A 13,927-nucleotide genomic window follows, 5' to 3' on the forward strand; every position below is an offset into this window, starting at 1 on the left:
AAGGGGTGTTATAGCTAGAGTTCCTGATTATAACACTGTCTCTGGTCCAGGTCTGTAACGTGATGAGCCCCAGTCAGAACAACTGGGTGAGGACGGGCTGGCTCCCCAGAGAAGGAGCCCGGAGGATCTACATCGAGGTCAAGTTCACCCTGAGAGACTGCAACAGCATGCCGGGGGTCCTGGGCACCTGCAAGGTAACACTCAGAGAGAGGGGGGGGGATTTGGCTAGAAAGAGGAGGGAAGGAGGGAAGGAGTGAACTGTGAGCGAGGAAAGGAGATCAAGCTGGAAAATCCCACTTAAGATTTATTTATTTAATCTTTTTATTTGTCAATTTATTTATTTTATATATATAAAAATAAATTCTCAAATAGTTTCTGTCATGTTCAAAAGGGGCAAGAAGAAGCTTAAAAACGTTTCTGGTCCTCCCCCATCTAACGTACATTCTTCATGAAAATCAAAGTGTAGGTCATCGGCATCCGTGATATTTGATTCGATGTTTTAACCAAATCATTATTTGTAAAAAACAAAAAAGAAATAAAATAAATAACTTTTACAACGACAATAAATAGCAAGCATCGCGTCACACGTCCTGCTCATAACCAATCAGGATTCGGTTTCTAATTAATAGTTTTAGTTTAGATAAAGCTGCATGGTATTTCAGCTCATCGTTATTCCGCAGATTACTTAAGATCTGGAAAAATATCTTATCTAAGAGATGACGAAAAATGAAAAAAGAACATGGTGATCAGGATCTTGCAACGAGTTGACTCACAATATTGATTTTTAATGATTTTATTTGTTTTTATATTTGTATCTTCGGCTAAGAAAAATATAATTTACCGGACTTCTTACTGCTTATTGACAACACTGTACTTACAGTGTTGTCCCTTGTTCCTCCTTAACAACAGCCATGTTCTCTTTAGCAGCGGTGTGTTCGCGAAAATTAACAACCTCTGAAATCTCCAAACTGACCAATCAGAATCGAGTATTCAGCAAAGCCTTGAAAAATTACCAAATAAATGTGTTGTATAAAATAGGTTGAAAACCCCCCCAATTCAGGTACTTTCAGTCCTTATTTAAAGAGTAAACTAGGTTAAAATGTATAGCTAATGTTGTTACCCACATTTACTCATGATCTTTCTACCTTTTTTTGTTCTACAGGAAACCTTCAACCTGTACTACTACGAGTCCGACAGGGCGGTGGGCTCAGCGGTGCGGGAGAACCAGTTTATTAAGATCGACACCATCGCTGCTGACGAGAGTTTTACAGGCGTGGACCTGGGGGTCCGCAGACTCAAACTCAACACTGAGGTATGAGCAACAACACCAAACAACAGCATGCTGTCCAGGCTCTTTGAGTCCAGGCTCTTTGAAGCAATGTCTTACTCAGAGATGGCAAAAGTACACAGATCCTTTATTCAAGTAGAAGTACAGATACTCGTGTTTAAAAATACTCTGATAAAAGTACTAACTAAACTTCTTTACTCAAGTAAAAGTAAAGAGGCTTTGAAATGTATTTAAGTAAAAAGTACCCATAACTAGCAGCTGCTTTAAAGAGTACCTGACCTCCCTTTATATTAATAGAACAATAATGTCATTGTTAGCTAATGAATGTTTCCATGCTGAACAACGGAAACATGACAACGTTTCCATTGGTCCCTCTTCTTCAGAGAAGACCAGGAAGTGATGGATACACGGATCGTGTTCCAACCAATAGGCACGCAATGACTCTACAGAATAATGATCACGCACCAACACACATTCAGACTAAAGGAACCAGCTGTTTGGGAAATGAGAGAAGTAGAAAGTACAGGTATTTGAGTTCAACATGTAAGAAGTAGAAAGTACAGGTATTTAAGTTCAACATGTAAGAAGTAGAAAGTACAGGTATTTGAGTTCAACATGTAAGAAGTAGAAAGTACAGGTATTTGAGTTCAACATGTGAGAAGTAGAAAGTACAGGTATTTGAGTTCAACATGTAAGAAGTAGAAAGTACAGGTATTTGTGTTCAACATGTGAGAAGTAGAAAGTACAGGTATTTGGGTTCAACATGTGAGAAGTAGAAAGTACAGGTATTTGAGTTCAACATGTAAGAAGTAGAAAGTACAGGTATTTGAGTTCAACATGTGAGAAGTAGAAAGTACAGGTATTTGGGTTCAACATGTAAGAAGTAGAAAGTACAGGTATTTGTGTTCAACATGTGAGAAGTAGAAAGTACAGGTATTTGTGTTCAACATGTGAGAAGTAGAAAGTACAGGTATTTGAGTTCAACATGTAAGAAGTAGAAAGTACAGGTATTTGGGTTCAACATGTAAGAAGTAGAAAGTACAGGTATTTGTGTTCAACATGTGAGAAGTAGAAAGTACAGGTATTTGAGTTCAACATGTAAGAAGTAGAACGTACAGGTATTTGAGTTCAACATGTGAGAAGTAGAAAGTACAGGTATTTGGGTTCAACATGTAAGAAGTAGAAAGTACAGGTATTTGTGTTCAACATGTGAGAAGTAGAAAGTACAGGTATTTGGGTTCAACATGTGAGAAGTAGAAATTACAGGTATTTGAGTTCAACATGTAAGAAGTAGAAAGTACAGGTATTTGAGTTCAACATGTAAGAAGTAGAAAGTACAGGTATTTGAGTTCAACATGTAAGAAGTAGAAAGTACAGGTATTTGAGTTCAACATGTAAGAAGTAGAAAGTACAGGTATTTGAGTTCAACATGTAAGAAGTAGAAAGTACAGGTATTTGAGTTCAACATGTAAGAAGTAGAAAGTACAGGTATTTGAGTTCAACATGTAAGAAGTAGAAAGTACAGGTATTCGTGTTCAACATGTAAGAAGTAAAGGTAAAAAGTTGTCAGAGGGATAGTGGAGTAAAGTACTGATACCAGAAAAATGTACTTAAGTACAGTAACAAAGTATTTACTCCACTGCTTCCCACCTCTGGTCTTACTTTGGATTTTGAGTGCACTCTGATTCTCAGCACGTAAACCTCTGCAGAAGTTCAAGACGAGTTGGAAAGATCCACAAGAGAACCTCTTCCTGTCTGTCTCTCGCTGCATATCTGTTAAAGGAAACCAACAGCAGTTCAGCATCATGGGAAATACTTTGATATCGATAGCAGCTTCAAATGTGATGCTGGGTAGTGGAGCTTGTCTTTTATTGATACCTTACATTGTTAGAAAGATGAAGATATAACTTCAATAAGGTTGTGGTTTTGGGGGATAGCCATTGTCTCACATCTTTTTAAATGTGGAATCTGTTATTTCAATCCATTTCGATCCAAACTCAAAAGTGCCAGCATTTGGCTAACATCTATTGTTAAGTTTAAAGAAAAGCTTCTCAATGTCTTGTTTTTTCATTATCAGAGTCTATTAAAGTCTTATCCTCACCATGTTCTTTAGGAACCTACATTTATAAAGGATTATTATCACTTTACCTAATGTGTACAAAGTACTGGGCACTAACTCTGGGGCATGCTAACACTTAACACTAAATCAAAGCCCTACTACTTAGTTATTAAGCTAAACCTGTTAACAATCGCCTCTCAGAAGCAGCCATGTGCAGCTTATCTTGCTCGTAGTTCAACTTTGGGGACTTTGACTTGCTAGTTTGTGCTGTTGACCAATAGCAATCAATTGAACAACTCCAAAATAAAGAAATCTATTAGCGGCATTTCAACATTGACTTTTCGTTACCTCATCCGTCAGGGTATGGATTTAGAGTTTAAGAAAGGTGTACATGGCAAAGATATGTCTTTTAATAAACAAAGCTAAGCGCTAAGAGCTAACAAATTGGCTAATTGATTGTTAGAGAATGTGTAAGCTTAGAGAGCTTTAATTTTCCTCTACAATTGAACACAATGGGGAAGTAGCCTACCGAACAATGGACAGATATTAAAAACACATCTGCCTAAGAACCATTCAATAATGCATTAGTTAGTTATGGGCAGTTTCTATAAAGTAAATTAGAAACAACAACACTCGTTCTCACTCTCATTTTCAACCGTTTAAGTTGTGAATAAGTCTGCAAACTGTCCCTATAGAAGCGTATACACTTATTATATTCACATGCTTCCGAAATAAACTTTTGAATAATGTTTTGAATCCGTGCTTGGGTGTTAACGAGATAATCAACTGTGATAGAGATAAAAAAACAAGCATATCAAAATGTAAAAACGTCCATGTTTCCAGGTTGTTGTTGTTGTTGTTGTTGTTGTTGGAGGTTGATTATTGGCTGCTGCCAAAGCACAACACCAAACACCAGTCCAGAGATTAAATTACAGCTGCGTTAACACTCCTGTTTTGTTCACAAACCACTGCAGAGGTTTTAATATGAAAGAGTGGGAAACTTTCCAAACGAAACTTCTCCAATGCGTCGGTGTCCCAATCAGACTCGAGTAAATCTAATGAAACCAAACCCACACGGTCCTGATGCAGTAGATTCACTTTATGTATTCCTCTAAAACAATAAATGTTTATTGTTTTATGGAAATCCATACATTTTAACTTAAACATCTCAGTCTTACACATCTTGTTTTCAGGTGTTCCGAAGTATTACTGCATATATAAAGTGTTTTTGCCTTTATTTATCATCTTAATTAGGCAACACGTACATGTTCTGAAAGACTTTTTTATTTGATTAAATGAAAACGCACTGTCTTGGTCCCTGTCTGTTTCTCTCAGCCTGTTATTCATTGCTTCGGGAGACGTAGAGGAGACGGTTATCGCTGAAGATGACACTCAATTCAAACATTTAGTTATTGCCTAAATATAGCGATCAAAGAGAAATCTTCTGAAAACCAAGATTTGTTTGCTTTAAATTAACCAAAAGCCCCAAATGACGAAATGACAAGTTTTTCATATAAATCTATGTTTATATCGTATGATCTGTGCGACATCTGACAAATGTGTATATAGCATTTCACATTTCACAACTTGGGCAAGGCAAGTTTATTTATATAGTACTTTTTTAACACAAGGCAATTCAAAGTGCTTTACAAAAAATGAAAGACATTAAGCATTAAAAAAGAAAAGCTAATAAAATAAACATTAAAAGGAAAAATACATGGATAAAAGTTACAGTGCAGTTTAAGATATGAATAGTTCAATTATCACACATATCACACCCACAACCCATCAGAGACGGCACCGACCTCACCACCTTCAAAAAACTCACCTCTTCAATCTGGCTTTTAATGTGTGATTGTTTTTGTATTATTTGACTTTAACTTTAACTATATTTTTATTTGTTGTTCTTTTCTTTTCCCTTCACTATATCTGTAAAGCGTCTTTGAGCACCTGTAAAAGCGCTAACAAATTAAATCTATTATTATTATTATATAAACACGCTCATGAGGACCTGAAGTGTGTGTGATGAAAGTGTCAAATTGACACCTATTGAGATCAGTCCATCTTTAAGGGCTAAATTAGGTTAAAATGTAAGAGTGAAATTATCTGAAAGCCAAGAGTTGTTTGTTTTAAATTCACCAAAACCCCAAAACAGTTTTTCATATAAATCAATTTATATATATATATCGTAATGATGATGATTGGGCGGTGGTGGTGAAGTCGATAGGGACTTGGCTTGGCAACTGGAAGGTCACCAGTTCAAGTCCCGGCAAGACCAAGTGCTACCGAGGTTTCCCTGAGCAAGGCACCGTTCCCTTCACTGCTCCCCGGGCGCCGTTCATAATGGCAGCACACTGCTCCTAACACAGGATGGGTCGAATGCAGAGAAACAATTTCCCCACAGGGATTAATAAAGTATATCAAAATAAAAAAATAAATAAAAAATCTGTTGCGACATCTAACTGATTTTGATAAGGCGACACTCTCATGATGACCTGAAGTGTGTGTGATGAAAGCGTCTAGATATTGCCTGAATATCAAAGTCAGATTTTTCTGAAAGCCAAGAATTGTTTGTTTTAAATTAACCAAAAAAAATGACGAAAACACAAGTTTCAGTTCTGATAAGGCGGGACACATGGAGACACTCTCATGATGACCTGAAGTGTGCGTCAAACCGACACCTATTGAGATAAAGTGATAATGTAACTATTAAAACAAGATATCACAGTAAAAGTTGCATTTGTATGAACATGTTATATATATGTTATTCACCTGAAGTGTGTGTGATGAAAGTGTAATACTGTCCCCCCCCCCTCCAGGTGCGAGGCGTTGGCCCGTTGTCCAAACGAGGTTTCTATCTGGCCTTCCAGGACATCGGCGCCTGCATCGCTCTCACCTCGGTGCGGGTTTACTACAAACGCTGCGCCGGAGTGAGCCGAAACCTGGCGGTGTTCACGGACGTAGTGACGGGCGCCGACTCCTCCTCTCTGGTGGAGGTCAGAGGTCAGTGTGTGGATCACGCCGAGGAGAGGGACACTCCCAAGATGTACTGCAGCGCCGAGGGGGAGTGGCTGGTTCCCATCGGGAGGTGCGTGTGCTCCGCTGGGTTCGAGGAGCACCGAGACTCCTGCGTGGGTGAGTGGACTCAGAGTTTCTTGGTTTGCTCGATGAACACTGTCACTGGTGCACAGCTAGGGTTAGGGCTAGGAACCAAAAACAAACAGGGACACATCAGCACGGGACTTTAAGTTAGCTTCAATTCAAAAGCTCAACGTGTTCTTGTATTTAGTTAACTCCGGCATTACTTGTACTTTGGTCTTGCAACATTCTCTGGTACTATTTTATTTCTTCTTTTGTTTCTTCTTTGTTTCTTATTAGATATTTAACCTTATTGCCTGTTGACGTTAATAACAAATCCTGTTCGTGACGCCAGCTTTAAGGAATGTGCTCGAGCACAAGTTGTATGGCCTGATAGGGGAGTTTACGACTGTGGGAACGCTGGCTTTCTAAGCTCCACAGATGTGAGAGACGTCTCCTGTAGCTCCAGATGTTTACGCCTCCCCAATATGCTCATTAACTATCGAGAGATAGGCTGATCAGAATTGACATGACAACCCACCCGTTGCTGCTGTGACTTGTGATGTGAATTCTCCGGCCGTATCCTTGTAATAAACTATCAGTGTTTGACATCAAAGCTCCAACTCTCCGTGTGTCTCTCTGACTCTCCGTTGCTGCAGAAGTTTCCCTTACACTTACTATTGTTTTTTACATTTGTATTGTTTGTTACATGTCATATATGTTGATTTTGTACCGTTGGAGGAGCCTGGGAATTAAGGTTTTCATTGCCACAATGACGCTGCAGCTGTGCATATGACAATAAAGCCTATGCACTTAGAACAAGGGTTGGAGTTAGGAAACAAAACCAATCAAGAACATTTCACAGGATTTGTTGATACTGGACATGGGACTTTAAATTCAAAAGCAAATAAATGTTCTTATTACATGGGTTGAGTTAGAACACTGTCAACAGATCAGATGTCTAAAGAAACAACTAAAGCAAGCTTCAAAAGACGATTGAAGAGGCATCTACATCTAGAAGCCCAACGATTGTAAATTACACAAGCAGCAGACAGGTCATGGTAAACATACAGCAGCACACCGATTCATATAGGTTTGTTAAACACATGCAGGAATATGGTACTTTCGCTAACATAGACACACACACAGTCTTTATGATGAGGATTGTATTTGTTTAGTTAGTTTTACTCTAAAAGAAGCGAAGGGAGACATTTGTAAAATCACTATTATTATTATTTTTTTTTTTTTTTTTTTCTCTCCAAGGAAACGGGGAATCAGAAAATAAGCTGTATGTGATGGTTGATATGAAAATCACTGTTTGAAGGAAAATTGACGCCGTACACGATTTGTATCATTGTCTTGTAATGTACTGTCGAATGTCATGTTTTATGTTATTTGTGGACCCCAGGAAGATTAGCTGTTGTTATGCACCAGCTAATGGGGATCCTAATAAACTATAAACTAAACTATAAACAAAGGGATATCCTACATTTTATAATTCCACTTTATTAGATAAGATTATTAAAAAAATAACCTATTCTTCATCAGTACTAGAACTGAGACAATGCAATTCAAAATGTTGCCGTTACCGAACATATCGGTAATGGTGATTTAGATATTGCAGTAATATATAATATTGCAATTTTGTTAGAAATGACAATCCATTATGCAGCCATACAGTATTATAGAGATGTTATGATTAGGATATACGGGTCAAACATAAAGCAAAGTGAATTTCATATATAGCCAGGAGATATCTCACGATTATCTAATTGAACCCGAACCCAAATACAGTATGGCACTTTTCTACGTAAGATCGTTTCTTTAGTTGGCAATTTTAGTCTTCAAACATTTATTTTTATGGTTAAGCTTCCACTTCAATATGTTCATATGTACCTAAGATAATTTAATAATGACATTTGATTTATATTTTAACCTAAGCCTAAAAGAAAAGGGGAAAACAGAGACTAGAAAAAAGCTGTTACTATAAAATATAATATAAGTCCTTTCAATTCCATTCATATCTGATCAGAGGGCTGGCCTTTGGAGAAATGTATTTGTGTTGATTACACCAATAACTACGACATGAGTGTTTTCTAACCGTGATACAAGAGAGCATTTGACTATAGAGACAGCGTGAACACTTACCGGTCACAAAATAAAAGCTAGGAATAAATCGATATTTTCTTTAATTTCGACGGTAGTACTAATCTGTAGAAGATGCTGGAAGAAAATGTGCCTTCTGGCTTAATGTTTAATTGTTATAGCTACTCTGTCACGCTCTTTTCCACTTCAACAAAGTCATCATGTAAGAATCAGAGTTTCCCATTTATTTAATGAACGTCTCCTCTGGGCTCAGGACATCAGCAGAAATGTAAGCAGAGTGTTAAAAGAGCCTTTGAAGCAACTCATGAATTTGGAAAAAGGGTTCTCACCTTTCTGGTGAATCAAAAAGTCTGTTTGAAGTTCGGCCTGTGATCCTGTGAAAAGTTCATGGTTCGGTCAAAAGCTTTTCTGAGGTTGAACGCTGCTTTCAATCCGGTAAATACCGAGAGAAACGCCGAGTGTGTCTCTTTCCTCCTTCAGCCTCTGATGAGGAATAATAAGTGAGACCTTTAGATGCTAAGATTCTGGATCCTTCCTATTTTTTTAGACCACGTACTGTTTATTTTTGTCTTTTTCGATTTTTCATGGGGATTTGATTGCGTGACCTCATGTAGCGAACAGTGCATACTTGAAGTTGCCATGGGTTACAGTAATTAAAGCCTATTAATCACAGCATGATGGATAATTAAATACTAAAAGCAGTTTGTCAGCCAAACGAGCCGAACAAGTCACGCAACACCGGTTCGCTTGCATCCGTCCTGACCTGTTCCTCCTCCTCCAAACACACACACACACACACACACACACACACACACACACACACACACACACACACCACACACACACACACACACACACACACACACACACACACACACACACACACACACACACACACACACACACACACACCACACACACACACACACACACACACACACACACACACACACCACACACACACACACACACACACACACCTCTTAAAAAGGCAAGTGAAAAACACCCTTTTGCGTGCAAAAGAAAATTGTGTGTGTGTGTTTGTATTTATGTAGTTGTGGGGACCCCACTTTTTTACACACTCACCTCACGGGGACCCCTGAGTATTTGGGGACAACAATCAGTTCCTAATTTTAAGCCATTTCAAATGAATGCAAACATCAATCTTAGGGTGCTGTAAAGTGTTTAGCTTTGGTCCATAGTGTGTGTGTGTGTGTGTGTGTGTGTGTGTGTGTGTGTGTGTGTGTGTGTGTGTGTGTGTGTGTGTGTGTGTGTGTGTGTGTGTGTGACCGGTTTAGAGGGCCACTCTTCTATAATTAGTTTTAGCTAATTAGCATTAGCGCAGAAAGGCAAAAACAGAGCCTAGAAACAAAATAAGGACAAGGTTACAAGACAAATCTGGAGTCACATCATGTTTATGGAACACGTTTTATCCTCATTGAGGCTAAACACACAAGTCATCTTAACTACTGGAGATATCTTTTTTTCAAGACGGTAAAAGCTTAAAAGCACCGTAAAATAAAAATAACCTGCTCTATGATAACTCTCAGACAAGGTGATGTATTCACTCCGTATTTCCTTTACCATTACATCACAGCAGCTGTAGTAGAAAGTGGATTTCCAGTGGACGGAGGGGGAGGGGATGGGCGAGTAAAGAGCTCTTCAGTAAATTCTCCGCTGACGTCTTGTCTCTTCTGGCACCAAACTGGGTCGTCGTGCTAATTCGCCCTCGCCAAATCCAGCCACAGTCACGCACACACGAGACCAGACAAGACACAGCGAGGGGCGGGGGGGCACGAGATGGTGAAAGGAAGACGGCTTAAGTGGGGAACGCCTGTATGTGTGTATGTGAGCAGATAGAGGAACGTGCGTGAATATGTGTGTGCATATGAGCGTGGTTAAGTGGTTTTCCCCTGACAAAGGTGCAGAGCTTTGGCTGAGAGCACGACATGTTTTGTGTGTGTGTGTGTGTGTGTGTGTGTGTGCGTGCGTGCGTGTGTGTGCGAGCACAGGGTTGCGTGACATGCCGTTAAAAGTGTCACAGGGAGGAAGGCAATGAAAGACGAAAGGAAAAAGAGAGGAGGGTGGAGGGGGAAAGCCTCGGTTGGAGTAGACTCCTCGTCCACTTGAGTTTACATCAAAACACTGAGTCTTTGTGTGTGTGTGTCTAGTTGAGCATACATGTGTGCAGGTGTGTACTGTACTGTAAGTGTGTATATGTGTGTGTGTGTGTGTGTGTGTGTGTGTGTGTGTGTGTGTGTGTGTGTGTGTGTGTGTGTGTGTGTGTGTGCCTCCCGGTGCCGGGGAAGAATGGACTAAAGTGCCCCCATACAGTGCGAGTGATCGAGGACACACTGATAGGAGCCACACACACTTAGGCTGGTCACATCTACTCAGCTCAGCAAGCCCACCCAAGCCTGAAAAAACACACACACACACACACACACACACACACACACACACACACACACACACACACACACACACACACACACACACACACACACACACACACACACACACACCCCCCCCCCCCCACACACACACACACACACACACACACACACACCACACACACACACACACACACACACACACACACACACACACACACACACACACACACACACACACACACACACACACACACACACACACAGACGCTGGGGAGAGAGGGGCTAGTTCCCTCCTCTGCTCAGTCACTGGACCACAGCCTGTCGTGTCTGTGAACTTCACCTCTGATGCATGTATTTAGATAATGCTTCAGTTTGTAGGGAAATAACAGGATTTAGAAACTAGAATACAAATGCACACACTTGCTGGAAATCTAAAATAACTACAGTTACGGCTTAAGGCAAGACATCCCAGGAAAAATGAAAACTTCTTGAAGTAAGTGATCAACTAAGTATAGTTACTAATATGTTACCCTTTACACCTGAAGTGTCTTGCAACATGTGTAGAATTTTACAATATATTTATATTTCTCATAATATGTTCCGTTGTCTAACTCTAAGCCAACACTGCAGCACAAACGATGATGACACTTTTTCTTTTAACAGAAGCACTTTGTTCAGAATATAAACGCATATTTTTACATAAGAAAAAACTGAAATGAAAAATGTAGAAATAAATAAATAAATAATAAGAAAAGAAAACTATAATCTAAGTATCAAACCATCCCATTTCTTTCAAGATGTCCACAGAGGGGTCGTTCACATCTCATATCATTTTATTTCCAAAAACATGGCAAATAATTGCTTTTTTTAATACCTTTGAAATATTGGAAAGTTCCTCTATAAAACTTGATTTGATCCTAGGAAAAATATACATATATTCTTTAGGGCTGTCAAACGGTTACAAATTTTAATCAGATTAATCACAGTTTAAAAATTAAAGGTGGGGTAGGTACATTTGAGAAACCGGCTCGAGATCGCTAGAATTTGAAAATACACAACCGGAGAAAATCTGCCACTTCCTCACAGAGCCCCTCCTCCAACACACACGAACGCGCACATGACCAATGAGGGCACGAGATAAGTTTGTGCCCCGATGGGAGGCTGACAGGCAGGTTGTACTTTTTACAGTATTACGGCTTCTACAGATGACATTTTTTTATGGATTTTTTGTCAAAGCACTTCAGATATTCATTGCTATCGGGATGTTGAGAGCATTCCATGGAATATAACAAAAAGTGTATCTCGAGCCGGTTTCTGAAACTTACCTACCCCACCTTTAATTAATCATCATTAATCACCATTCGAACTATGTCCAAAATATGCCATTTATTTATGTATATTGTTGTGGGAATGGAAAGATAAATGAAAGAAGGCGGATATATCCATTTAACACAGTAGGCTATGTATGTTTATTATAACATTTTTCTGCGTGTCAAAATGAAAGACAGCCCACACACCTATCAATCATCAAACCGTGGGGTCTTAATTCATTACGTGTTGATTTCTATCAACGGGGGAGTACTTCAGGAAAGTCGGGGGGGGGGGCTAGTGGAGTACTTCGTGACCACAGAGTGTGAACGTTGTGATCAGCTGTTTTAGCGCAGTTCTCCAGTGAAGGGGGGAGTCTCCCTCCGCAGCCGGTTGGCGTAGTTTTGGCACAGTTCCGTTGTACAGACCGACGTTAACAGCAGCCCTGTCTGTGCACACGGAGACCGACTCTGTCGTCCGGTGATCTAACCGCCTTCTGGAAAAGCTTCACAAGTACGTCGGTACGCAAATGGGCTTTGTGACACAAGTGACGGTACGCATTTCAGATTACATAACCTGCGTACCAGTTATTTGCACCCCTGTACCAGAGCCATATTATTACTATTATATGGCTCTGCCCTGAACTACAGCATTAGTTCTCCGTCGGGACTTCCTGCAACAACACCACGCCGTTATCAAAGATGTTCTATTGAGAAGACGATCACTTCGTGACAATAGTTTTCAAAACCGTGGCTACTGAAATCAATCTTACTAACTGCTGTCTGTGCAATTTACTCCGCGCGAGTTGGCAGACTTTATTTTGCTTTCTTTAACATCATTTTTCATGGTGGGGCTAAGCCATTTCTTGGTATGGGTGCAGCCTACCCCAGCCATACCCTGGCGCTGCCACTGGTGGCACGTATGGGGCGGGCCATTCTGCACATGCGTTAAATGCGTTAAATATTTTAATGCAATTAATTCAAAAAATTAATTACCGCCGTTAACGCGATAATTTTGACAGCACTAATATTCTTAAATAATGCCTCATTTTATTTATAATTTAATATTTAAAGGCTGAATTTGATTAAACTTCATTTCAACCTAATTTCCACTTTTTTTCATCTTCAGTTTCATAATGCGTACAATCGCGTATTTGGCCTTTCCACAGATTCATCATCACAGATTATCATAGCCTTCAGATTGCTTTGATCGCTTTGTAAAGATTGAATCAAGACTGAAGCAAATCATCAGATTTAGGAAATGGGTTGTCAGTTGTGTCGAGAGTAACATTTACATCTAAACGATTAGTTTGTGTTCATAGTATTGTTAAAGTTGTGTTTTTATTAAATCCTGCCCTTTATGAACAGCACTCTATAAGCCCATTGAGCCAGGTGTGTGTGTGTGTGTGTGTGTGTGTGTGTGTGTGTGTGTGTGTGTGTGTGTGTGTGTGTGTGTGTGTGTGTGTGTGTGTGTGTGTGTGTCCAGGTGTGCCTTGCCCATTGAGCCAACAGTAGGAGCTCATATGATGTGACTTTCTTTATAAGACTTAAATAAATGCTGAACATAGGCCAATCACCATCGTAGACGTTATGTTGCCTTGTTAAGTAGGCCTATTATCAGCAAGTCTTTTTCCATTTGGAAAACTGTAAAAAAGGCATCAATTTACTCCGACAGTTTAATTTGTTATTTCCT

At 39.6% G+C, this 13,927-nt stretch overlaps 1 protein-coding gene across 2 annotated transcripts in view; it reads left to right on the forward strand.

Annotated features, from left to right (window-relative positions):
* Positions 1-13,927, forward strand: part of epha8 (eph receptor A8) — a 142,025-nt gene that overhangs the window by 68,056 nt on the left and 60,042 nt on the right. For both annotated transcript variants that reach the window (XM_071203044.1, XM_034082881.1), the window contains exons 4-6: positions 51-194; positions 1,163-1,312; positions 6,167-6,482. In XM_071203044.1, coding sequence (XP_071059145.1) covers positions 51-194; positions 1,163-1,312; positions 6,167-6,482 — 610 coding nt within the window. The remainder of the gene's footprint in view (positions 1-50; positions 195-1,162; positions 1,313-6,166; positions 6,483-13,927) is intronic.

Source organism: Pseudochaenichthys georgianus, chromosome 5, assembly GCF_902827115.2.
Source record: "Pseudochaenichthys georgianus chromosome 5, fPseGeo1.2, whole genome shotgun sequence".
Lineage (NCBI taxonomy): Eukaryota > Metazoa > Chordata > Actinopteri > Perciformes > Channichthyidae > Pseudochaenichthys > Pseudochaenichthys georgianus.